The sequence below is a fragment of the Talpa occidentalis genome, unplaced genomic scaffold, assembly GCF_014898055.3.
Source record: "Talpa occidentalis isolate TD23 unplaced genomic scaffold, MPIMG_talOcc4v2.1, whole genome shotgun sequence".
NCBI classification, from domain to species: domain Eukaryota; kingdom Metazoa; phylum Chordata; class Mammalia; order Eulipotyphla; family Talpidae; genus Talpa; species Talpa occidentalis.
The window spans coordinates 106166972-106194221 of record NW_026555331.1 but is presented as its reverse complement, the minus strand read 5'-3'; the positions used below and the strand labels follow the sequence as shown (position 1 = coordinate 106194221).

The window sequence follows — 27250 nt, the reverse complement described above, 5'->3', positions numbered from 1 at the left end:
TCAACGATCAAAATTCAACATTCATTAATAATAATACTGTGTAGCATACAAGGAGTAGAGAGAACACTCCTAAAAATAGTTGGTTAAAGGTATCTAGAAATATACATGCTAAACATATTTAAAGATGAAACATTAGAATAATTTCCTCTGAAGTCAGCATAATGTTAAGACTGCCTGCTATCAATGCTTCTCTTGAGAAATAAGAGTAGCTGCAGTGTTTACTACACAGTGATGAAATAGAAACTGGCCTACTGAATGTTTCAGGAAATACAGGATATGCAGATGACAGAATTTCTAAAATTTCACTTTTTTGGCCAGTATCTTAAAAAGTAAATAAGCATGCAATTGCATTTAGTGCTTAGTAGCCTTGCCCATGTTTATTAGCATCCTTTCCCATCAATGTATCCTCACTGTTCTCAATCGCATATCTCCAGCCCAACAAATGCAGGCAGATAACAGTGACTAGCAAATAGCTCTGAAAGTCCCCACAAACACACATTCCCACAGAAATAAAGAAAAATGGGGACAGACAGGAAGATAAAGTTAGTTAAACATTATTTTAGGCCCACTGCCTAATTTCCTCTTTGTGATGGGCCACTGTTTATCTTCAGGGCCGATATATTCAATTTTCTTCTGGGTCCACATAGAAATTCTCCAGATAGTAGGCTATATGTATATGCCCAGGTAATCTTTTATTTAGGGATGAGTTGGTCTATTCTCCCAATGTAATACCACATATCTTGAAAAGTCCCTGATCAGCTTTTTCCATTCTCTGAAGTTTATTGATTTTCAAGAGTATCTTTTCAGTAAAGCAACATTTTAAAATCTTTAGAGCAGTAACTAAAATACCCTAGACAGGAAGAAAATACCCCAGACAGGAAGAATGTCTGTCCAAGACTATTATAGTGGGCCTGGTCTGCCTGGAATTCAAAAACCACACCAAAAAGAAAAAGATGATATTACAGGAGATAAGGTACGTTTGACAAATAGCCCAGGAATGGCCACTTAGCAAAAACAAGAGCAAGAAGCCTTGTCCAGAAAAATCTCAAGCGTTTAGCGACTATCCCCCGACTTAGCTGTTTCTAAATGAGCAGGATGTTATTTGTCTCACATCTGCTGAATCTGGAAGGCGGTATTCCCTGGTGGTTTTATAACAAGTATGTTTTGAGGGGTGAATGCAGACACCGCCCAAGTATATAATCAGCTCAGCCCGGGTTCTAGACTGTAAGAAACAGAAAGTGGTATTTATAATGTGCTATGGCTGAGAGATCTTGCTTTTTCTATCATTACACATCAGGCTTTCTCAACCCTGGCAGTATTAACATTTTGAGCTGGATAAGTATGTGCATTGTGGGATGTTTAACAGCATCCTTGGCCTCATTAGATCCAGTAGCACTCTCCTCCCCAGTGGGAACACCCACAAACGTCTCCTCAAGTTTTTAAATGCCACCCATGGAAGGGTGGCAGCGGAGGCCGGGGTACACAATCCACACACAAACCACTGGTATGGACTAAAACGGCATCACTTTAGTTATCATTTACATTAAATATGGGAACTTGATTCTTTTGCTTTGATTTGAAAATAACTTTTGGGGTCAAAGGTAGCTCCTTTATGTATATAGAAGAGGGGACTGGAGGTGGCAAAAGTCACTTCTAGCTACAACTTGCTGGGCCTTTAAGGGGATCATGGAATCCAGCTGTTGCCCAGAGTCAACTCAAGGGGTAGAGAGAGGCCAGCTTGTCTACAGGAACACAGATGGTCAGCAGCGAGGTGAAAGGCTTGGTCTTCTAACCTCAGCTAAGGGTTTTTCCTACAGTCTACAGCATTTCCCATAATCTTATGACACTGAAGTTTTGTGAGCAATTAGGTTAAACTTTGGACTTTTCCCTCCTGCAGGATCAGATGAAATACTGACCTTGAAGTGAACCTTTTCAGATGGAATTAAAAACAGCCCAGGGGCATCACTCAGTCTGGACACAGACAGGGTTTTCCTGAGAGGCCTTTCGGCAGATGTTGCAGGAGAACAGGCTTTAGCCATAGAGCGGCTCACCCTCAGTTTTGTCTCTTCAGCAGCTGTACATTTCAAACAGGATTTAATATCAAAAACACCGATTGCCACAGAGCTTTTTGGGACCCTGGCCATTGCATAAAGTGACATATTCTCTAGCTAGCTTACTTCCTTTCAGGTTTATAAGCCATCAGCATCAACATTCTTTTGATACTTCTCTGTTCAAAAATGCCAGGGGCCCCAATATCTACTACAAGATTTCTCAGCCTGGGCACTGCTGATAGTGACCAATCACTCTGCGGTGGGGCCTGCCCGGGCGCTGGCAGATGTCAGCAGCAGCCCTGGCCGCTATTAGGTTACCTTGGCATCTCCCAGTCATGAGAATCAAAAATGTCTCCAGACAATGTGAAATGTCCGCTGGGAAGCAAAACCACTCTGGCTGAGAACCAGTCAGTGGAGGAAGAGTTGACAATCTTATGTCCCCACTGTGTTTCTAGCACCTGGCAGTGCCTGGCAGGTAGTCAGTCTCAGCCCATATTCGCTGCATAAAAGAATGACTGTCTAATAGCTTCCTCTTTGGTTAGAACTTTGAAAAATACCCAACTAATATGTACAGTCATCACTGGTGCTTTGTCCCCCTCCCCACCAAACATAAAAGGCATGTTTCTCTGATTTCAAAGGCCAGAATCAGCCATTTAGTCATAGAATAGTTTCTTTGAGTCATGTGTTCTTTGGAATAAAACAAGTTAAATATATTTATTTTATTTATTTTTTTTTATTTTTATATAGAGGCATGTTTTCTTTCTTTCTTTCTTTGTTTTTTTGTTTATACATGCACTGGTACAGTCAGAAGCGCGGAGGGTGAGAGAATTCACCAGAGCCAGAGCGGGGAGCAGAGCAGGCAGAAGGACCGAAGTACACTGCTGAGGGGAGCAGCGGGCGGCAGGAGAAAAACAAGTTAAATATAAATTAATAACAGTGAAACACTTGATATCGGGGCCGATGATTTACATTTGTGAAACCGCTAGGCCATGCCCCTTCCCTGGTGTGTGACCACAGCAATAAGCCCCTGTATGCTTGGTAGTGAATGCCTGTTCTTTTCACCCAGCTCTGCTGGTTTTTAAAGGATCCCAATGATAGTGTCCCAATATTTACATAAGCACATGCCAAGGAGATAAAAGTTTTCAGTCAGATGCTGGCGGCAGAGAAGGCATCACCCATGTGAGAAGTTGGAGCTTTTGTCAGAGACCAACCACATTTACTTCCAATTTTGCTGAGGGCTATTCCTGGTTGCAATATGGCACAACAGCTACAGGCACACATTATAAAAGCTGACCAGAAGAATAAAGACTCTTACTTATGCACAGACAGATGACAGCACTAACTTGTGCTTAGGGTTGCAGAAATAAATATTAGTAATAGTATCTAGCCTCTGAGAAACTTCACAATTTACGTCAAACAGAACTCAGTGGAAAGAGAATAACCTTTGATGTGAAAATTCCAGGGGAATTCTTTAAAACCAGAAGAAAGGAATTAGAGCAGACATCTCCAGGCTGTCCTAGAGAATTCCTTTTCTCACATGTAACCTGGACACTGTTCAGCCCCCAGGCGTCCTGCCATCTATAGGCTTACGGGAATGAGCTCCATGGCCTGAGTTACCCAAGCAGGGCAGGCACTTTGGCCCAAGTGAGCTGTTCAACTTTTCTATGGAAAATTGGAATTGGGACTTTGTGGCTGGTTTTGTAACCTATAAACCAGGGAGTTATCATTAGCCATTATTGGCAGGCCATATGGCCCAGGATGGGAGAGAACAATGAGCCTACCACCCAGAGAACAATAAAGGGCAATAAAGTGGCAGGGAAGGAGGGAGGGAGGGAGAGAGGTGAGGAAGAGAAGGGAAACTGGGCCCAGGTGTACATGGAGTTTCCTCTTCTTCTCCTGCCTGTGTTCTGAGCGGTCCCTGGGGTTCTGAGATCTTCCTGTCTAACAGCCTCTTATGTACTCAAGACAATTCCAGGGATTCTATCACTTGAAAATAAAGAGTTTCTAATAATTTTAATACTGGACCTAGGCTATAGAGGAGGTAATCAAAAAGACGTCTTCATTGGGAACCCTATTTTCTTCCTAAAGTTCAGTATCTCCAAACCTATTTATTCTGGCCTCACACTAAATCCCTCATTGTTTATAGTAGAGGCAAAGAATTGTGCCTTTTCTTTGAGCTGTTTCTTCCAGATTGGTTTCTGCCAAAACAGCCCTTTCTGTTTATTCAACAGAAGAAACAAAATAAAACCCACAGCCATTTCTGGAGTCGATGCTTCCCTGTGCCAAAGTTCAGGTGTGACAGTCATTGCTGCTGTTCCTGGGTCACAGAAGTGGGACAAGGTGGGTGGGACAGGGCGATGGGCCACAGCAAGTCTGCTGGGATGTGAGATAGGCTAAATACAAGGGATGAAGTTTTAATATATTTTTTGAGGTCAAGGAGGATGAAGAGAAAAGGGGTTGGTTTGCAGGTAGGAAGCAAAAAACTCTTGTTCCAAAGCAAAAGACAACTACTCTGATAAGACTGCAAACATCAAATGATAGGCATAGACCTATCATAAACCACAGATGAGCCACAAACTGGGAAGTGATGGTGTTGCCACTTCCTGTACAGGTATCCCAAGAGGGACATCAGGACACTCTCAGCCTCCTGAACTTCTGGTTCTGACCCTCATGGTTTTATGGGGTGTGAAAGCATGTTTAGAAGGAGCTGGCGGCAAAGACACATGTATGTGCATGTGTATTCCATGCACAAGTGCAAGAAGCCACAAATGGGGCACATTATGAGGTGGGAAGTAAGGAGAGAGATGATCTTAGGTGGACAGGGCATGGAACACCTGCTACTCATGCTTGCAGCCATTGTTATATATAACAGCCTGCGTGGGGCTAGGTCCTGCTCTAGACACTGGGGTTTCTGCAGTGATGTGAATTGGGTGTCTCTCTCCCCATGGTCTCTCCCTCACACCCTAGTCTCTCCTGCCTCATTCTGACTCCATGTCTTCACTCCTGTCTTTTGCTGTGCCTAGAATGAGCTTTCATTTCTCTTTAAATCACATCTAGTTAGTGAAGTAAGGCTAGAAATGAATGCAGGCAGACAATCACAATGAGAGACAAAAAGGTGAATAATAAGATAATAATAGTTGCTAACATTAAATGAACACTTCTGAGATCCAGAGATCATAGGTGGTTTACATATATTCTTTAAACCTTAAAATAGTTCCATTTTGGGCCTCCCCTGGTGGCACAGTGGTTGAGCGCTGGGCTGCCAAGCTGCCTGCAGCCTGTGCAGTGCCAGTTCGATCCCAGGCCACCGGAGGAGGGTCCCACATGGCACGCAGACCTCTCCTGCCGCCCACTGCTCCCCTCAGCAGTGTATTTCGTCAGTCTGCCTGTGCTGTTCCCCACTCTGGCTCTGATGAATTCTCTCACCCTCCCGCGCTTCTGACTGTACCCAGTGCTTGTATAAATAAATAAATAAATCTAAAAAAAGTTCCATTTTGAAGATGAAGAAATTGAGGCTGGGCTATATAGTTAAGTTTTTTGCCAAAGATCACATCAGAGTGCCAACCTGGACACGGCTCCTTCATTCCCACACTGTCTGGGGAAGGTAGGACAGCTAAGCAGGTTGTTGGGCCTCTGGGATTAACTGGCTTGATGGTTTTTAGAGCTCAGGTACAAGGTGTTATTCAGACCATGGAAGAGAGCTATTCCATTTATAGGAAAGAGCCTCTCCAAGTCAATTGAACAGAGGTGCAGATGTAAAATAACAACAAATCATGTTAAATAACACAGAGGTTTTTCCACATGTAAGAAAGCATTCTGTTAATTTCATCATCCCTTCAACAAATACCTCTTAGAGCCTAGTATGTGCAAGTAATCCCAAAGAATTTAGCGTTTAAATTAGCAACAGTTACATCTGCATATAGCATTGAAAAGTACATAATTATTAAATGAAATAAAGGGCAATTTCAAAATTGGAATCCAAAAGCTTGTGTTTTGTGGCTTTTCCTAGGAATGCTTTGTTGGAAAGCAGGGACAGGAGGTATGCACTCAGAAACAGTGACTGCAAGAATGGAATTCCTAATTTATGTAGTGTTGAGAGTTTCTATTCATTTCTCTTGGTGAAATTCCTGGAAAGAGCAGGCTAGGGCTTTTATCTGGGATTGGGGGGATAGTCTTGACTGGGGCCAAGAAATCTTTGTTATCAAATGAAGCATCAATCTGCTGGGTTGTAGTCTCTGGTGTGCCCTCCAGGTGAGTGTTCAGATGGGGCTGAGTGAAGCTTATTTGCTGAAAAGCATGAAAATGTGACTATTCCTTCTTGTTGAACACTTATATACACCACATCCTCAAATAAAAATATAAATCAAGAAGTTTCAGAAGAAAGCCTAGTAGACATCAACATAAAAAAATAGGTGTGAAATCAAGACAAAATTACACTAACTAAGCAGCAGGGACCCTTCACTAGAGTGACCTTTCTTCTATTTCAGTGCTGAGTTGTTAAACACTCTGTTGCAGACCTACTTTTAGAATATTCTTCCAAAGACCATGCAAAGTTTCCAGTGAGCATTGGTGAGGGGTGGGAGGGGCAAGCAATGACAGAGGGAACCACCCTCCCCCAACACTCATTCTTAAGGGCCGTGGCACGAACAGTACCATTGAAAACCACAGTTGAGTGATACAGCTACTCAAGGGCCTGGTAAGTCTCAAAGATGTCTGTTCTGAACATGGAAGAGGTTCGTCCCTGTCTGACTGTGTACTCCTCTTCAACAGCCTGTCTGTTCTCTGACTCTAAGATTAAAAAGACTGAAATTGGTGTTTGGAAGTCTCAATCAATTAAATGTGCTTGTGAGTTTTTCATACAAGCTCAGACACAGCATATATAGAGAGAAGCTATCTATGAAAAGTCCTACCTTGGTAGGGCATAATTCCAATTGTATCTTAAACCCCAAGGAGTTGAAATTTTCAAGAGGAAAGAAAAGAATTTGCAAGTCCAAAAAGAGCTACCCTCCCATTCATGATAGAGCAACCACAGGATGCAAAGAATCAGGGATTTCTGCCAAAAGTTAGAAAGCACTTTCTTAAGGAAAAAAAAAGGTGAAGAGAGAAAACAGCAAAGAGAAAAAAGTCTAAAGGCCTTTTATGCTCTAAATTAGCCCTCTGGCTCTATCAAGAGCTTGTGAGAACCTCTATAACATAATTCTTCACCCTAAGGCTAAATGTGGAGGACTGAATAATTCCATTCCTCAGTTCAATTATAGTATGAGAAAGCCTGGGGCCACTGACTTTCTAAAAACAGAAGCAGGGAAAACAGACCAAACTATCAGGACTGTATAGTTAATAGACACACATTTGTCCTTAGGGATTGGAAAGCAACAGGATAAACAGCTCCCTGGTCACCTGTGACAAAGGGACTATCGCTTCCCAACAGTCACGTGGGTTGTTGACCATAAAGGGAAAGTCTGTTAGACGTTCCTTGAAACCACAGATTGGCTATTTGATCCCTTTTCATGTGGGCTATTTTTAAGAATTGGAGCTACTGTTTTGGATTACTAACAGAACTTTTTAGATTCATTCTTGTATACATAAGAGAACAATTAATTCTTAACTTTTATATTAACCAATGTAGTAACTGCCTCCCCCATCAAAAAAACCTAATTTGCCTTTCTTTGAATAAATCCTGCCTGAATAAAATAATGGGAAAAAAAATTAACAGCATGTAGTCAAATTTATAAGTGAATGAATATTATAATGATACACACTGTGGATATATTTTAAGACCTTATGCAGTATTAATTTTCTACTTGTCCATGGTTATGTCAAAAACTACAGTGTGTGATTCTCTTCAAAGCGTACCAAAGATTATGAATACTTTGGTTCAGATTTGTCAAATTAACAGTAAAACAACAAATTAAAAAAAAAAGGAATTTGGTGTCCTCTTTTATTCTTCCTGGATCCTACATCTCCACTCTCTCCAAGTACCCAATTATCATCCATTTTCTGGGGTAAAAGCTCCACCTCTGCCCAGTGACTCCTACACTGAACAGCATCTCACACAAAAGGTTCCAGAATCTCCTCCCAGTCCTTCTTACGACACCTGAGGGCAAAGGAAATAGGCCGTCCTGACCCGACAGAGCCAGACTGAAGATGGCCATATTTCCAGGTTATAAATGCACATGGGAAAACTCCCTTCGCTCCCACCAACTTTCTATACTTTCATTTGCCCTCGTGGGCAGGATCAGGCTGCCAGGGAGCTCCCTGCACCCAGCACAGCAACAAAAGCTACTGTCTGGTGTCTCCTGTCATCGTTTGCCTTCACAGCTGTCCACACATAAACCAAAGACACTAGCATCACTGAAAACAAAAGACAGAATACAACATGTGAAATGGGCAGCTGTTTTCACCCGCTCAGAGATGGCGATATTCTTTACTGCTGCTCTGAGAGGAAAATTACTGCTCAGCACTTACCAGAAGGCCTCTAAATGTCACAGACCAGGCATGCTCTGCTTTTCTTTCATTGACCAGGGGAATATGAAAAGGAAATGGACCCAATTGTCCAGAACGGAGTTAGCATACATATAGGGTGTTTCTAGGCATCGGCATCAAGCAGACTGCTTTCAGAGGTCTCCAGTTTCATTTGGTACAAAGCGAGTGGCTCCACATGGGGAGCTGAGGAATGTAGCATCTCATGACTTTCCAGAGACCAGATGGAAACCATACCCTGCACCCCTCCACCTGCCCTTTCTCACAGAAGGAGGAACGCAGGGGCTCGCTTACCTTAAAGTTGTGTGTCTTCTCATAGTTGAAGTGGTTGTCGTTGTGTGTGAGGGCAGCCCTTCGGACCAGGGAGGAGATCTGTGAACAGGCAAAGAGTTTGAGAGGGGGCCAAAGAAAGGCGCCTTTCAGTCCCACCTTCACCCCGAAGGCCACGGCCAGCAGCTCCTGGCGCTTCCTGCCTTGCTTAGACTTCCGAACCACAGCACACTTTTTCTCATTTTCTAGCCACAGTTCCTGGGAGTACATGGTGCCCGACCCCCAGATCTATTTTCCCCTGCAGAGCCTTGTAAGCTCAGCACGCTGTCAGGGTTTTCAAACCGCGGCTAATGTTAGACAGCAGATTTGAGGCAGCTGCGTCCTGTCTGCCAAGGCCTGGGGCATGTGACCTGGAAGGGCCGGTTGGAGTGATGGAGGGGGCTCTGTATCTGAATAAGGATGAGTCTGTTTTGTGCTATTTCTTAAGGCCGACATGTGCCTGGAACAATAGCACACATTCATGGGCATAGTCACCCACAGAAGCTGCGTCCAGTCAGCCATGGAGGGGCCGATGGAGGTGGGGGGGGGGCGGGGCTGGCGGCTTTATTCCTCCTGCCATAGTACATTGCAAAGGAGAGACCTCACCAATATCAGACACACACACCACACACACACACCCCTTCCCACTCCAAGCTCTGCTGTTCAAAGCCTGAGGTTGCATCCAATTATTCTAGGACTCTAAACCCCATCCTGGGCTAAACCTTTAAATTCTGATGATTGTTTAATCTTATAGGGATAAAGCCTCCATCTCTCCCTCTCTCTCTTTTTAAATCTGCCCTACTACCTGAAAGCTTTTTTTCACTCTTATGCATGCATTAAATGACAACAGTCTGAGTGCTGAATGGGGCATGGAGGAAGAGTACTTTAGCTCTGAGTTCTATGAAGTTTGAAATAAGAGGCAGGTTGTCTTCCTCCAGCATAACCCCAGTTTCTCTTCTCTTTCCCAAACACAACCCCCAGTATGCACACACAATATTCCATAACTAAGACCATAGTTTTAGTTGTTTACTTTTTAAAAGATACACCTTTAATATCCTAATGTTAGTGTCCAAGCTTGGGAAGGGATCATGCTCAGCGAAATAAGCCAAAGAGAAAAAGAAAAATACCGGATGGTCTCACTCATAGCAGGAATCTAGAAAACTTAAATAAGGGACCAGGAAAATGAATAACTATAAGAAAGTGAAAATCAAAATCAACAAAAAACTATGAACCAGAGACACTTTTAGGGGGTGGGGGCGGGAGGGGAGGGATTGGGGTCAGAATGGGGGGGCTGCAATTGTATGGGGAATATAACAATAAAATTTATAAAAAAAAAAACAAAAAAAAAAACTTCTAAGGGACCATGGTGTTTGGTCCCCAGTTTCCCCATTAAAAGTGAGGCAATCACTCTGTCTTGGCGTTGATAAAACTTACTAATTCCAGGCAGTAAAATCAATGTTTTGGGAACTGAAAGCAAGAAGAACAAAGATGACTCGACCATTATGAAGGTGGTGGTACAAGAGTCTAATTCTGTCTTCTTCTGAGACAGGGTCCTGTGTTCCTGCCCCTCCAGAAATGCCATGGAGAGAAACAAAAGACCAATTTGCACCTGGTGTAATTCTTTATTCCTAACAATCCCCACCATTCCAACTTGGTTCAGAAGTACATCCTCCCAGTCCACCCTCTTGTTACATTCAGTAATACTAGCAGTCAAATGTTATATTGAGTTAATGAATGAACACAATAACTTAGGCTGTGGGATGATAAATAATCCCTGGTATGAAGTGCACTTAATCTTCAGCTCATGTGTTTGAGGACCAAGACTCTTATCCTAATTTTTTCACTGAAGAGTTTCAGGCACTGAGGTGAAATTGTTTGTCTAAAAATTTATAGCTGGTTTAAGTAACAGAAGCAGGAGCAGATCCTAAAACACAGATGTCCAGCACCTCTGCTTCCAAACTCCATGTCCTGGTACCATAAAAGCTGCTGCAGTGTCATAGCCTCCATGTGTCCTGCCAGATGCTTGATCTGTGACACTGATCCAATCTGCCCACTCCTTCCCTTTCAGCTGGAACCCTGTATAGTGCTCCAGCACAGCTTACACACAACGGTCTTCTGAGTCTGGTCACTGCTCCTTCTCTGCTAGAAATGTCACTGATTCTCCACCACTTAAACACGTTCTGGCATGGGAGTGTTTTTTTTTTTTATGAGCTCATCCCAATCTATCCAGCTGATCTACTTGCCTACACGACCCTCCACAAACCCCATAAACCTTTTCTCTGTATCCCTTAATATACACCAGCTTCATTTCAACATTTTTACTTATGTTTATATTTGAAACTAAAGTTCCACCTTCTCAAAAGATATCTTCACACTCCCCATGGGAGCAAACGCTCTCCTCTGAAACCCCACAGCACTTTCCTCACATATTTTTATTACACTTATCACTTCCTACCTTGTATTGGAGTGACTGATGATAGACCTTCTATCCCTGCATAGTGACACACTGGGCATGCTCTCTGTCTACTTTGCTTGTTTCCCCTACTACAGTGTCTAATAAGATTCCTTGTCCTAGAAGGTACTGAATAAATTTGTCAGGGAGTCATAGTTGTGAAGGGAGGTGTGCAGAGGTGGCTGCCTGGGGTGGGGTGTATCCCCATCCTATGATCACCCATCACCATGCTTTAGCTTCCAAGGACCTGAACCTCTGCAGTCTGCCCTCCTGAGGGATCCTATCACACTCCTTCTCCTGCCTGATTCTAAAGGACAACTGCCATGCACAAGGATCTAGTGAAGGTTTGCTGTACCTTTGAAAGGCTTCTAATCATTAGCCTAAAGGTAAAAAGACAGTACTGAGGAATAAGGGTTCCTTCCTATACCTTTAATTGGTAGCAAAACAATAGAGCCCCTCTGGTGGTGAGCCATTGTGTATATCAATGGACTCTGAATTTGGTTGATTACACAGATATAAGGTTTTAGAATAGAATACAGTAACTCCTTCAATGAAAAGCGGGTAAAGGGGATCCTCTTTTCCTCCTGGTATACGGGTGATTGAACACAAGGGGATTTAATATTTTCTCTTGTGTCTGTGCCTTTTCTTGTAACAAGCAATTTTTGTTTCTCTTTGTGACAATGATTCCTTTTTTACATATTAATTCAGTAGAATTTACCCAAACACAAGATACATTCAGATGTGTGCAGCAACTACACACTGTTCACTTAAGTTGCATCTTTACAGGGAACCAGCAGTGCTGGCATTTGAACGAGCATTATTGTGGGTAGTGTGGATAACCCCAGATCACCCTCTTATTAAAAAAAAAAAGATTACAAAAACCTCTTGGTCAAAAACCTCCCTCTTAAATAACCCAACTATACAGAGATTGTCTTTATCCAAACTCCTCCAGGACAGCGTCTTTTTCTTTTATATTCCCCACAATGTCTAATACATATTCTCTATACACCGTGGACATTTAATACTTTGGCAAAACAAAATTTTCATCTGACCTATTTTTATCTACACATTCATTAGATGAAGGACATTTCTCTACATGCTCATTTAAATCAGGTACCTTAGAACTACTGGCATTTGAGGCCAGATAATTATTTGTTGTGAGACCCAATCTTGTATCATATAGAATGTTTTAGAAGCAATCTTGCCTCTACTCACTACATGCCAATAGAATCCCCCAACTGTGATAATAAAAAATCTTGCCAGATGTTGTCAGGTATCCCCTAGGAAGTAAAACTGCGTTCAGTTGAGCCCCTGGTCAGATTAATAACAAATATTTACAGCCCCTAGGAAGTAAAATTGCCTTCAGTTGAGCCCCTGGTCAGATTAATAACCAATATTTACAGCATGCTTACCATGTGCCAGCTGTACAGGCACTCTGCAGCTAGTAACTCATTTAAGATCTATAACAGGTTCCATGAAGTAGGTAGTTATAAAGCTTCCCATTTTATCAATGAGGAAATGGGAACCAAAATAATTTGTCCAAGGTCAAGTAGCTGGAAAGTAGTGGAACTGACATTAGAACCCAGGCACGATTCGTCTATGCCTTTATTTCTTTCTCAAAAACAAGTTTCTTTGTTTTATTACTATGTAAAATACACACACATAAAATTTACCATTCTAACTATTTTAAAGTGTACAATTCAGTAATTTAGTGTTCTGAATTGACAGTGCTCTGCAGCCATCACTACTATATTGTTCCAGAACATTTCTATCATCCCAAATAAAACTCTATACCCATTAAGGTGTCACTCACCATTCTCTCTCCTGGGAATCACCAATCTACTTTCTATTTTATGCATTTTAAAAAACATAGAGTCATACAATATTACGTTTTGTATCTAGTTTCTTTCACTTAGTATCTTCTCATGGTTTAATCCATGTTGTACATATATCAGTATTTAACTCCTTTATTATTATATAATATTCTGTTGTATGGTTATACCACATCTTCTTTATCCCTTTATCAGTTGACATATATCTGGATTGTTTCCACCTTATGGCTAATGTGAATATCGCTGCTAGGAATATTCTTGAACAAGTTTTTTTTTAACACCTGTTTTCAATTCTTTTGGGTGTACACTAAATATATGTTTTTAACCACCCTCTAAACTGCCTCTCATTCAAATACTGTTCATGTATAAAAATATGCAGGAGATGAATGCTTGAAAGACTCCCTTCTCCATTGTTAACCTGTTAACAGCTCTGGTGTTCCCTGGTCTGGTTTTTAAATAGGAAACTTTTGTTCTCTCCAGGCCTCTGCTATAGCAGGCACCACTTAAGATACTTTGGGAAGTAGGTGGGACTATATATAAGTGGTGAGAGCAGCTCACCACTTCCCTTTTCCTTTTTTATAAATGGTGGCTGGGATTCTATTTTTCTATGGCCTCTGACTGTTCTTTTTGTCTATGATTAGGATCCTGGATCCAAGATGAAATCAGGTAACGAGACAGCAGTAGAAGGCTGTCAGATGAAGACAATGAGGCAAAGATGGGTCAGTGGGCAGGAAGATGGAGAAACGAAGCCTAAGGGCTTGTAATATGTAATTCCCTGGGGAAAACAAGACTTTGGGAGAAAGTCTGAGCAGAACAATGACTATGTTCAAATCCATTTCAAAAAAATACAGATTTTTATAAGTACATTATAAAAGCTCTTATTAGATTTAGTGTATGTAGATGACAGATTCTTAACATCATAAGTAACATCTGAGATTACCTAATCCCACCTGCTCTTGTCACAGATGGAGAAACAGAGGGTCAGAGAAGTTCAGTGATTTGCTCCCTCATCACCCCATTATTTTACAATACTTGGGGGTGAGCCTCAGGACCCTGGGGAGGGTTGGCTACCATACAGCCTAGCAGGCCTGGCCCAGGGTTCTGTTTTAGTCAGTGTGAGGCCATGCCCAGGAATGCTGGTCTGGAAGCTCCCAGCTGACTCTGCTGTTCCTGGATATACACTCTGAACATGCGGTTTTGGGTTCTTCATGGAACCCGAGGGTCTCAACCTGGGGAACAAATTAAAACTATACTCAAGATACACCTCAGACCAATTAAATCCAAATTTCTGGAGATGGGCCCAGAACTTTATAAAATCCTCAAGGCACTCAAATGTGCTTCTAGAATTAAGAGCCACTACTTTAATGTCCATGCTTCAGTTCAGGGATATCATTAGAGATGATGGAAGTATGAACGCAGTAAAGGCTATTAACCAACCCTCCACTTCATGCTATCAACACTGTTCAAACACAAAATGTAATCAAGTTCCTAATCATGCCCACTGTTCCCCTCCATCATGCCCCTTAAAATTTCCACTGGCTCTCACACTAAAGGCAGAAGTCCAGACCCTGGCATATTGGAGCTTATGAGTAGGGCCCTGCCACCCTGTCAGCTTCACCTCCCACCCCCTCTTCCTGTTATCTGGAGAATTAATAACCATAACCTAGCAGTATGATTTTTAAATTATTCCCTATGACCTCCACTAGGTTGCTAGTTTTATGAGATCAGGTCCTGTGTGTGCCAGCATCACTGGGCCTGGCACAAGGTGGACACATACTAGATTTTGTTGAATGAATGAATGAACGCCCAGGCCATAAAATAATTTGAGGTTTGAGGACCACCACAGAGACTTAGCATCATCACTAGCTATTTATCCAGTCCATTTGTTCTTGTTGGTGTCTGTTACTAAATTCAGGGTCCACGCCCTTTGGGGTTTCCTTTTGACCAAGCTGTCAGATTTCTGGTCTTACAAGAAAGGTGAGTGGAAACCGAGGTACCCTGCAGCAGTCAGGCCCTAAGGGACATGACCAGGTTTGGGACTAGAATAATATTGAAAGTAGCTTTGTGTATTTGTGGAGCACATTATATGATAACTGCTCTCTGAGGAAGGTAGGATAGATGCCATCATGCTCACTTCACAGATAAAACTGAGATGCTAGCAGGTGCACCCTGGGGAATAGAATCAGGATTTTCTTTCCATGGAAATTCCTGATCAGCAGTGGTGCCACTCACAGCCCACCAACATGAGGATTAATTCTTCCTCTATGCTGCATTTTTACAATTTTTAAAATGGGGCTCTCCCCATAGTTCTATTGATTGTATCTACAGTGAATGCTGTGAGGCCAACACTAGCTTGGCACCTATGAAGATTTCCTTTTATTTTTCCACAAAAAATAAACATACCTCTTTTTTTTTGCAGTCTTCACATTTTCCTTACCCCTATCAATGACTTCTAATCTTAAAAAGAGTCAGCATATTTCTCAGTTTTTTTCTTTAACTCTCAGTTCATTACCCACACTTATGCCTGGGACTCTGGGGTTCCATATGAGTAGGTTGCATGGTTTCCCCCCAACTCTATGAAACATTAAATCCTCCCATAGCTAGAGACACTCAGTAAAACTACAGGCATTTATCCAGTCTAGAACAGAGGTGGGAAATTGTTTTTTTTTTTTTTTTCCTTTTCTTTTCAATCTCTGTGGGTTACACTTAAATAATTGTAATGGCTGGACATTGATATACTGATGTAATCTCATAATTTCTATGTCTAAAATCTATCTATCTATCTATCTATCTTCTATCATCCATTTCATTTACTACAGAAACAAGTGGATAAAGAAGCAGGAAGCTATTCATATGGTTTCTACTATAACATACTAAATATAGTTCTTTATTCTGACTGACAAGGGAAACAAATAGAAATACTAAGGGAAGTATACTAATACTAATACTAAGTCCAAACTGCTGAGTGATAAACAAAGGGTGATTTTCTTTCATTAAATGAAACGAAGCCCAGCCTGTATGTTCCCCTGTACTCTCAGCATTTCCTTGTACTATCAAACACATCTTGCACGCTCTTTCCTCCTAAGAGCTGCCCAGTCATGTTTACCGCACTCTTTGTTTGTGATCCCAACAGAGGAAAATAATGAAGACTAAACTGCAAACTCATTCCCCTGACGACTAAAGACATGAGAGACCAGGGTAGGACTCTGCAACCCTCCCCACCAGTGTGCTAGTTAAATCTGAATAATCTGGGCTTCATTTGAGTCCATCAAAGCTGACCTGGCTGAATTCTAAAACACTCGGTGACCTGCAAACCTGTTTTTTTTTGCAAGGAAAGCTTGTCCCTGATGGCAGGACATGCCCAGCTGTCCCTGCAATTATCCTCCAGGCTGATGGCCACTGTCAATAGTAGAGAGATACCCAAGGGCTGAAGGACCCATTTCTGCTTCCTCTACGACTCATTTTACTTCATCCACTGCAGTCTGAGCCAGGTGGTCTCTAAAATGGACTAGACTATCTTGTTTAGTAGCAAATAAATACTTGGATACTTCTTGAATTGATTGACTGTGCAGTGTTATAATCACTGTCCTTCCCACATACTTTCTCCAGCTGTTTTATTGAGACTGATGTCAACAGTTTTGGCAAATAGCTGATGTTTGTCACACCTGCTTAGATATAGAAACAAAAGAATTTTTAGGTTGCACTAAACAGCTCACACATTTCAACAAGGAGTTGTTTTGTTTTTGTATGCAGGCAGTTTTTGAAAGGAGTTTTAGAACAGAGTGTAGTAATTATTTCTTTAAATAAGAACTTGAATAATCATAGTTGAATGTCTTAAATGCTGAGTTTTAGAAAGTATGAAATGGTTATTTTTGAGAGGATGGAGCATTTATCAAATCAAGTTGCTTAAAATTGCTTTACAATAAAAAACTGCTTTACAATAATTTAGGTAAACTTTTGAAAAGTTAAGACCCAAGTAAATAACACGAATTTAAGGGAGAAGTAGCAGCTATTACAGAGTTCCAAGCTGCTATTATTTTTTCCTCCTTACCCTACCTTACTCTCTACTTATATTGTTTTATTTTATTATGCTTTCATTGAAGTAACATTGGTTCACAGCATTGTATATGATTTAGGGTTACAGTGTGGGACAGTTTTCAGGTCTATGTCACCATCACATCCACCACTTAAGTATTTATCTCCTTTTCTTTGTATTATTTTTGCTGTTAGAGACTTCCTACCCCTGGCCAAAGAAGTAGGTGACCCCGATATTTTATTACAAAAGTCACAGATGCTTAGCTTCTGGTTTATAATGGAGGCTAAATGGTTCAATTGTTCTCAGCCCTTAACACACACAAAAAGTTATCTCACTTTTTTTTCTTGTAAAAAAGTCATCTCATTCATTTTTTCCTCATAGGCTTATATGTTTAGATGAGTATAGCAACAACCATGAGCTGAGCTCCAGGGCCGACTGGAAACTGAAAAAACAAAGAGGTGGCTTCCCAGAGGTAGATCACCTTAAGGAAACTAAATCCTGGCCCTGGACTCTTGTCATGCACAAAGCCTTTTCTAATTGGTTTGGATAGGTTAATAGACTCATTCAGCTCAATGGCTACTGTTAGCAGAATGTTTGTTTCTTTTCATCTGTGGCCCTTGCTTATTAAATTACTCAGTCCACTTGTCTGCAAAAGGCTGTACAATTTAAGGAATGTCAAGTCTATGGGAAAGGCCATGGAATGGTGGTCTTGGGTCTCCTTACTCACTGAGAGTTGCTCTTATCCTCCTAGTGTTGTGGTCTTGTCTGTTCAAACTCTTGCTGTCAAATACTCGACAACTGCTTGCAACCTGTTCCAAACCCAGACCCCTGTGTCACTCTCTCTCTTAGGCTGAGATAGTATTTTACTCCTCACCCCTGTAGGTGGGGACCACAGCCATGTTCAGCAGGAAATAGCTGCAGAAGATTGAAACTATGTCCCTTTACCCCTTCAAGAAATAAATAAAATGGGGCCTCCCCTGGTGGCGCAGCGATTGAGCGCTGGGCTGTGAAGCTGCCCACATCCTCTGAAGCGCCGGTTCGATCCCCGGCCACCAGTGAGGGTCCCACATGGCACGCAGACCTCTCCTGCCACCCGCTGGTCCCCTCAGCACTGTATTTTGTCAGTCTAACCGTTCTGTTCCCCGCTCTAGCTCTGGTGAATTCTCTCACCCTCCCGCGCCTCTGACTGTACCCAGTACTTGTATAAATAAACAATCTTAAAAAAAAGAGAGAAATAAAGAAAATGAAAGCCCTCTCAGGAGCAATCAGACAGGGAGGGTCTGGGACAGAGATAGAGGACAGGACTCAAGGACAGGATTTTGCTATTTTCATTGGACTGGTAAAGACAAGTTTAAATAGGAAATTAAATATGAGAGGGACTGAAATTTCTGAGGGGCGAATGACCCTCTCCCTCCCCAACCCCCTGACCCCCTGCCCCATCCAGGAACTCTGGAAAAATGCCTTTGTATGTTTCAGGACAAAATCACCCAAATCAGTTGAGGACTCCATCTGTAAGACCCCTGCAAAACTGAGCGTGTATGTATGTGTGTGCGTATGTGTGTGCATGGTGTGTGTGTGTGTATCAGCAGCCTCAAAACCCAAGACATGATTCTCCCTGGAGTCTGCCCACACCCTCTGGAGTGTGCACTGCCGACTGTAATAAAAGCTTCACTTCATCCTACTCACCTGGCTCCCATAGGAATTCTTTCCTGCACAGAAATCAAGGATCTCTGGGGCCCCTTGGTGCACTGGGCCCCATCAGATTGATGGCACCCCTCTGTAGAGTGGGACCCAAGCGCTTTTCTCTCTTTTCCCCATCCCTGCTTTATCCCTCACATGGTTGGGCCTGAGAAATCTTTGCCAGAGGCTCTCTGTCTGAATTATGTTTTCTTGTCAGTGTGGCAATTTGCAGAATATCTCTTTAGAATGTCTCTTTAGAATGTCCTAAAGAGAGCCTCAAACAGAACTTCCTTTTCTACTAAGTTCTTTGGTCAGCAGTTGGGATCAGGTGCACTTTTAAAAAAGAAAAATCAAACTAACCACCTGTTTTCTGCAGGCCAGCTGTCTCATGTTACAGATGATAGAGACACTTTTTAGACTTGTCTTCAAGATTTCACAAAATATCTCACATTTACTACTGTGATTTTTACAGTGAACAATCACCCAGACAAAATAGTTCTTGACACCATTCCTGGCTGTGCAGCTGACACTGCCCTATACAGTTCCTGGGACTATTTTAAAAAGCCAATTGTTCTGAGGTATGTATGTCTGCATGTTCCAGATGTGAATCTAAGTTTATTACAGAGAATGTGGTTGCCACTGGTTTATCAGAGTGAATCTGGTCTCCTGTGTGAGTGAGACATTTGTGCGCTGGAAGGTCAGCCTTAGGGCAAGTATATGGCCCTGTAGCCCCTTCCCAGATAGAAAGTCACAGAAAGTGCGATGATGCAGAGACATCTGCCAGCTGCCACCTGCTCTGAGGAGAGACTATTGTGCTGATGTGTGAGCATAAATATTCCAGAGACAGTTCAGTATGAAATGACCACATTGATTTGACCTCAGCTCTGTTTTAATGCAATCAAATTATTCTTGGACATGTTTTAAGCATAGCTTCTTCTTCCCTCCCTCCTTCTTTCCTTGACTACCTGCCCTTTTCAGCAAATATTTATTAAGCATATCTTATATTCTAGACACTGTATTAGGTCAGTGGGATAGAGCAGTGAACAACTGACAAAAACCTCTTCCCTTTGGGAGAGCAGATAACAAATACACTAATTAATAAGCACACTGTGCATTATTTTACAAAGTGATAAATACTATGAAGAAAAATGAAGCAGGGGGCCTCCCCGGTGGTGCAGTGGTTGAGCGCTGGGTTGCGAAGCTGCCCGCAGCCTCTGCAGCACGGGTTCGATCCCCAGCTGCTCCCCGGCCACTGGAGGAGGGTCCCACATGGCGCACAGACCTCTCCTGCCACCCGCTGCTCCCCTCAGCAGTGTACTTCGGTCCTTCTGCCTGTTCTGCTCCCTGCTCTGGCTCTGGTGAATTCTCTCACCCTCCCGTGATTCTGACTGTACCCAGTGCTTATATAAATAAATAAATCTTAAAAAAAAAAAGAAAAATGAAGCAGGAATACAGTATAGAGAGTGATAGAGGAGAAGGATGCAATTTAAATAAGATGGTTAGGGCAGGCCTCATTGACACAGTGACGTGTGTACAGAGACCAGAGTGTCAGAGCGAGTCCTGTGGATACCTGGAGGAGGAGCTTCCCAGGCAGAGGGCACAGCACATGCCAGGGCCACGAGGCACAGGCAAGGTCGACATGCCCAGAAATAGCAAATATCAAGGATGGCTAGAGTGGTATGTGCGAGATGAGTGAGACACCAGGGCCTGGGGGAGACGGTAAGGACTTCCACTTTCACTATGAGTGACATGAATAGCCAAGTAGGATTTTGAACAGATTTGTAGTATGATCTGAAATACTTTGGAAAAGTATTGTTCTGCCTGCTGGATTGAGGACCACAGGAGGGCAGGATTGGAAGCAGGGAGGCCACAGAGGATGTCCAGGTAAAGAGAAGACAGTAACTTATATGGGGGTTGGGGGGTTAGCAGTGGAGGGGTGGTCAGGGGCTGATCTCATTTCATGGTAGAGTCCACAGGATTAGTTGACATGTTGGATGTGAATTATAACAAAAAAGAATTATAACAAAAAAGAGGTCTCCAGGATAGCGGCAGAGTTTGGGGCCTAGGAGGAAATAGTTATAAAGAAAAAGAAGGCGAATTTGATGTCCCAGAGGCAAGTGAAAAGATGACCAATTACATCTAATGCTGCTGTTAGGTCAGGAATGATGGGAACTGAGAAAGGACCACAGGATCAAGCAATATGAAAATGAGGATTACTTTGACAAAAGCAGGTTCCCAGGTGCAATGGGAGGAAAACCTGACTGCAGATGCTTTCTGCGAGGATCGAGGAGAAAAACTGGAGGCAGCTGGAGCAGCAGAGACAGCACTGGGTGGAGCTGGAGAGCAACAGGGAATGGTAAAATGAGGTTCGGAGAGGTGGGATCCAGAGAGACTTTTTATTTTAAAGGAAAGAACAAAGCCAGTGTGATTCCCTTGGCTCATTATAAAATTATAAACCATATAATAAAAAGCCTGGGGATCCCATTTGGTATGTGACTGCTGACAGCTTTCAAATAATCTAGAAGGCCTGCATATCCCCTCCTTGTGTCAGTGGAAAGTTCAGACCACACAAGCCTCTGTCGGCGCCAACTCCCTCTCCCAGTTCCACTGCAACGGCCACAAAACCCTAAGCCAGTTGTCCCTCCTTGTCTCAAGCCATTTTCAGACCTGCTTGGGAGTCTGTCCCATTCTTTCTAGAAAGCCTCTTTACATGACTAATAAAATTTTCCCCATGCCCATGGTGGGTGTGTGGATCATTGATCTCAATCTCAAACCAAATTTTGGGTTGGAGTTTCCATTTACTTTTATGATGTGGCCACAACAGCCCACTAGGATGTAAAGCACCTTAGCCTGGCCTGTGTCTCTGACCTCCCTCATGGCCGTTCTGCCTCCCATTCCACTGCACTTCCCCAAAGCTCAGAACACAGGACTCATTGAACACATGATATGAAGCCATGTCTCTGTGCACGTTTTCCAGCAGGAATATAGAAAAAAAAAATGTCCTGAGCAAATTACTGAGCACACACAGTGCCAGGCCAGAACATCGAGCAATGTGTGGTTTACCCTGTAGGCCAGCCCTAGGTGTAGGTTCAATCATCCCCATTTCACATAGGAGGAAGCTGAGGCTAAGAGGGCTCTTGCTACTCAGGCTTGCACAACTAACAAGGAGGATGTGGGTACAGGATGAGCTGCTTCCACAGCTCATACTCTTAAATATCGTGGAATTGTGTCTCCACAAATTTGACACCAAAGGGTGCAGTATCCTGAGAAAGGACCTGCATTCACATTTTCTATTCTTTTTGGCACCAAGAACCATAAAGCACTCCACAAAGGTTTATAAACAAAGATGTCTGGTCTGGTCTCATCTCCACAGTTTGTAAACAGTAGAGTGGAAGGTGAGTTGCACAGCATCTCACAGACAGTTAGTTGTAAAGCCAGGACAAAAAGCCAGGTCCTTGGACTACAGATCCAAGCTTTTTCCACTACTCAGTAAGAGATCTGGTCAGCATCTATGCTTTCCCAGGCTGCACAAGCTAAAGTGTGTGTGTGCACACACACACTCACACACAAGCATATCAAACAGATAGGAAATTTCCAGACAATATGTATAAACTATCTCAGAAAGTAAGGACGATTCTATCAGGAACTGCAAAATATTAATATCCTTTAAGATTCTGTAATTCAATTTCTAAGAGTCTATCCCAAGGAAATGATCCTAAATACAGAAAGGCATTTATAGCAGGATTATTTTTAATATTAAGAATGGGGATATATGGTACATGTCATAACATGATGAACTAGCTAAGTAGTTAGGACACTCATGCAAAATCAAAAATGATGTTTGTGAAGTGTGGATATACGTGCCTATAATATGCTATAAGACAGCAGGATGTGAAATTGTAAGTACCATACTTACAGATACATGAAAATATCTCAAGGATAGGAAATTACTACAGGGGAGTGGACCAATGTCTATATTTTCTTAATCTTTCAAAAGCCCTTTAATTGTATTAATTTTATATTTGGAATGAGAAAAGAAAGCAAAATTTTGGAGGAAAAAAAGCCACTTTTTTCCTGGTTTGTATCAGTTTTGTTTTGTTTTAGGTCTTTACCTTAAGGGGAAAATCAGGTAAGTTTTAAACAACTAGGAACTTGATAAATCTAAAGTGTCACAGTTCTCTGTAGCTTAGACCTTGCAGATGTAATGTGTTTAAACAAAGTCTAAGATGTGCAAAGCAAGTGATTAAGTAACATTATTGGAAGTGAAAACTCTTAATCTAGCAGGTATTAAGGAAGGATTCACTTGCTGTGGAAACTAAGACATGCCATTTTCTGGCCTCTATTGATATAAATTAAAATCTTTCTGAAATGCAAGAGAGAATACCATTTCAAGTAAAAACATGAGTTAGATTAAATCTTTAAAAAGATTTTTGACTTTGAACTATGGGAAATAAAAGTTTTAAAATAATAGTTCTATTTCCATCATATATATTATTGTAAGAGATAGGAGCTAGGGTTTAATGGAATAAAGAATAAAAATCGTCATGTTCATACAACACAGACTTTCTCTAAATTTATTCAGATCCTGAAAATTACATCTCAACATCTATAATGTGGCAATGAGAATTTAACTTTTGTAGCATTTTTAATAATGATTTGGGAGAGAGAAGTGTCCCTTTTAAAAACACCTCGTGTATTTTCTAGGTTATTTTTCACTTTAGTCTAATAACAAAAATGAAATATGGTTCCATTTTTAATTTTTGTGAATAAGTGAAGGTTTCCAGCCAATTATGCAGGAAATGAACACACTGTTTCAGTTGAAAATGCTGTTTGCCTATCAAACTTCATGGTTATAGAAACGGCAATAGGCTCTAAACAAGGTAGAAAGCATTTGTTTGCTAAGAATTCCTAGTTGAGTAAAGACTCTGGACCTCAGCTGTCTGGGTTCAAATTTCTCCTCCTACTGCTCCAAGTGGGGGTGGGGATGATCTATTGCCTACTTGGCCTTTGGTACATCATTTCCTCCAATGTGAAAAGTGGGTAATAATAGTAAGTATCTTACAAATGATTAAATGTGCTATTTAAATAGTAGGTTGTAAATTGCACAGATCCCTGCCTGGCATTATTTTATATGTGCGCATGCATATATAATTTAGTGAATAAATTAACTGTAATGATTATGCAGGTGATGCTTTCAAAGTAAGTTCTAATCTTAGGAAAGTGTTAATAACTCAGTTTAACTAAGACTGCTTTTACTTTATGTGATGTAGAAAAATTATTTTCTGATCTGCCAAATCTAAAACCATATGGTTGTTTTAATTTGATCGGAATCACTAGAGAGCTAATCACAGGCTGAAAGTATTTTAATCACAAGTGGAAGCGCTTTGGAATGCCGTTCCATATGACAGAACAAATGGAACTAATAAGACATTGCACTGAAGATGCTCAAATGTTGCAAAAACAGCCTGTCTTCTGAAATATTTTGATGTGTCAGGGGAGAAAAAGCTAAGAGGGCTCTATTTTAGGATGTGAATTAAAAGGATAGGAATCAAGAAAGAGGTACCCAGGTATTTTGGCCCTTGGTAAAAATATGACTGGGAGAGTTGGTCCTGGAACCCCAATGCAGCACCCAAGAGAGAAGTGCAGACTCCAGACTCTTGCAGAAAGTGGTGAACACGGCAGGGCCTCATGGGAACATCTGAATGAGCTTAAACCTCCACACTCAGCTTCCTGGTCTTGAACATGTGACTGGGTGTTGGCAGCAGATGGGACTTTTGTTCCTGTAGCAGACTTTTCTGTAGAATTGTAGAGCAGACCACACATTTCTAGAAACAACTCATCAGCTATTTCCAGGAGTCACCAGGCCATCCTTGGCATATCACAAATAACCATTTTCAAACACAGTCACATCAAATTCCAACTATGAGGGTTGAGACTAATGAGTATTTCCAAATGGTTCTGAGGACATGCAGCGGTCATGAAGCATATTTTGTGCTGACCCACTTCTATCCCACCCCTTCAGGGTTCAAACTGGTATGTATTCCTTAAAATATCAGTCACGGTTCAAACTGATGTTCCTTGAAATATCAGTCACAGCTAGTTGTTCTGTGACAAAATAAGTTTATGAAATTACACACACACACACACACACACACACACATCCATTTCTGGGAGAATAACCGTTGACATCACTATAGTATCAGCATTTTCCAAACTTAATTTTAACCACATAGGCTGATGAATACCTAGCGTTACTACTGTTTGGGAAACTAATACTTGATATTTAGCCCCAGGACTGTTTTGAGGATTACACAGGTAATTCAGATAGTTGTCAGTGCCCAAAACACAACAAGACCTCAATAAGAGGTCAGTGATTATTGATAATAACAACTAATATTTAAATAAGCTTAGCTAACATTATTCTGCTGTGTCCTGAAGATGTACAAAGAAGAAGATGGATTTTGGGGTAACAATTCTGCTAACCGGTTCTGGGTGATGTTGTAGGTAGTGGGGTGTTCATTTTGTGTCCATTCCTTTCCATACAGTGAGCCATTTGGGGCCAGTGGACAAGGTGACACGAGGCAAAGCCAGAGTCGATGGCCTAGTGTGCTTAGGGCATCAGTTCCAGGCCCACAGGACACAAGCACCACCTCTGAGCCCTCCTCGTAGGTGTGTGCACCAGTGAAACTTGGAAACAACATCACTGGTTCTTGTGGGTGCCTGAGAATTCTGATGTCTTACTGGACAGAGCCCATGGTGTCATCTGAACTGTAGTATTCCACATCGACCTCTCAGTTCCCTGGTGTCTGAAGTCCAAAGATTGCTGGACCCTGTCTCAGGTCCTGACATCCACCCACCTTGTTTTCCGAAAACCCTGATGGATAAGAAATAGGGGTTTTTTTTTGCTCCAAATGACATGTCTTCAACAATCTAAAGTCACAGGAAACTGCCCACGTGTCTGTTGCCCTCGAAGCCTTCCAGAACATTGCTGCATTCTGGCTAAAACACAAACACCAGGTGCCAAGGTCCTCAGGAGAAGGATCGTATATGTGGATTGCTGGAAGCTTGGGGGTAGGTGCCACTGCTTGGGGCGTGCTTGCCTGGCTGCATGCTGCTACCCTGCACCTGACTGCATAGTCTTGGCTTCCCAACACGTTTTGTTGCTGCACTAGGAAAGCCCCTGTCCCTGGCACAACAGACAGCTGGGGCCAAGGATTCTTCTCTTAAAACTGGCGTAATCCAGGATGAACACTGATTTTAAGAAGTGAGTAAAGAATTTTCTTGCTACTATGTTCCAGGCATGAGGAGAAGCTGGAGTTCTAATTCTTCCCCCCACCCCACACACACACAAAATGAAAAACTCTTTCAATAAAAATGATGCTCAAAGGGTGCTGAAATGAGTTAAGGTGAAATTTCCCTTGATTGGTATTGTATGGTTCAGTTTCTGAGAACTAGGAGTGAGGTATTTTAAAAGTGGCTACAAAGCTTGTTTATGCTCCTCTTCTCAAGAACTGGGGTGCAAGCTCCCTCCGAGGAGCCTGGATAGACTTGTGTCCACCTGCACTAACAGAATATATTTAAATCATGTGAGACTGAGTCATAAAGGCAATGTAGCTTCTTCCTGGTCTTCAGAAACCCTTGCACTAGAGCTGTGACCCTTGTATAAGAATCTAGCTATCCTGAGGCAGCCCTGTTTGGATGAAGGATAACTGTCTGCAGACGCCTCCTGCAGACACTCTGATTGGCAATAAGGTCAAGTTCTAGTAATTCCAGCTCAGATGCCAGACATGTAAATGAAGGAGAGTCGGAATAATTCCAGAGTCCCCAGTAGTCACATCCCCTTTCCTGAAAGGCTTTTGAGTTTTCCTACACGAGAATCCAGAAACCATGAAGCATAAGCAGTCATTGCCACTATGCCCAGTCCTAGTCCCTGGCTCACTGCACCCCTTACATAAGACAGTGGATAACCCACACCACTAAATTTTGTGGTGGAATGTTTTCTAGTCAGAGCATACACAACAAAGGCTGTGAGAGAGCCTGTGGCAGCCCTCGCCACTCCCAAAGTGAAAAAGCTAATGTCTTGAGGAACAAGTACATCTGTTTATTCAGTTTAATGCCAAATTAGCAAGTTTTTAAAAAAGGATTAATGCTCAGCAGTGCTAAATATGGTGCTAGGTTTTATGCATAATGCATTTGTATTTTAATTTAATTGCACAAATAAAGCGGTGTGAAACAATGGATATTTTTTTCCATTATGAGAAAAACACTTTCAAGTATAGCATCAAAATTGGTTAAATGAGTGGGAATTTATAGACACAAATGTTTTAGTATATAAAAATAAGGTATTTCTATGCTATGGGACAATATATGCTCTGGATACATTATATCACCCCTCGTTCAACCATTTGTC

General features: G+C 41.9%; 1 protein-coding gene across 2 annotated transcripts in view; it reads right to left on the bottom strand.

Moving 5' to 3' along the window:
• CHN2 (chimerin 2) overlaps positions 1 to 27250 on the bottom strand; it is a 251210-nt gene that overhangs the window by 21735 nt on the left and 202225 nt on the right. For both annotated transcript variants that reach the window (XM_054692443.1, XM_037509741.2), the window contains exon 7: positions 8826 to 8903. In XM_054692443.1, the coding sequence (XP_054548418.1) occupies positions 8826 to 8903 (78 nt within the window). The remainder of the gene's footprint in view (positions 1 to 8825; positions 8904 to 27250) is intronic.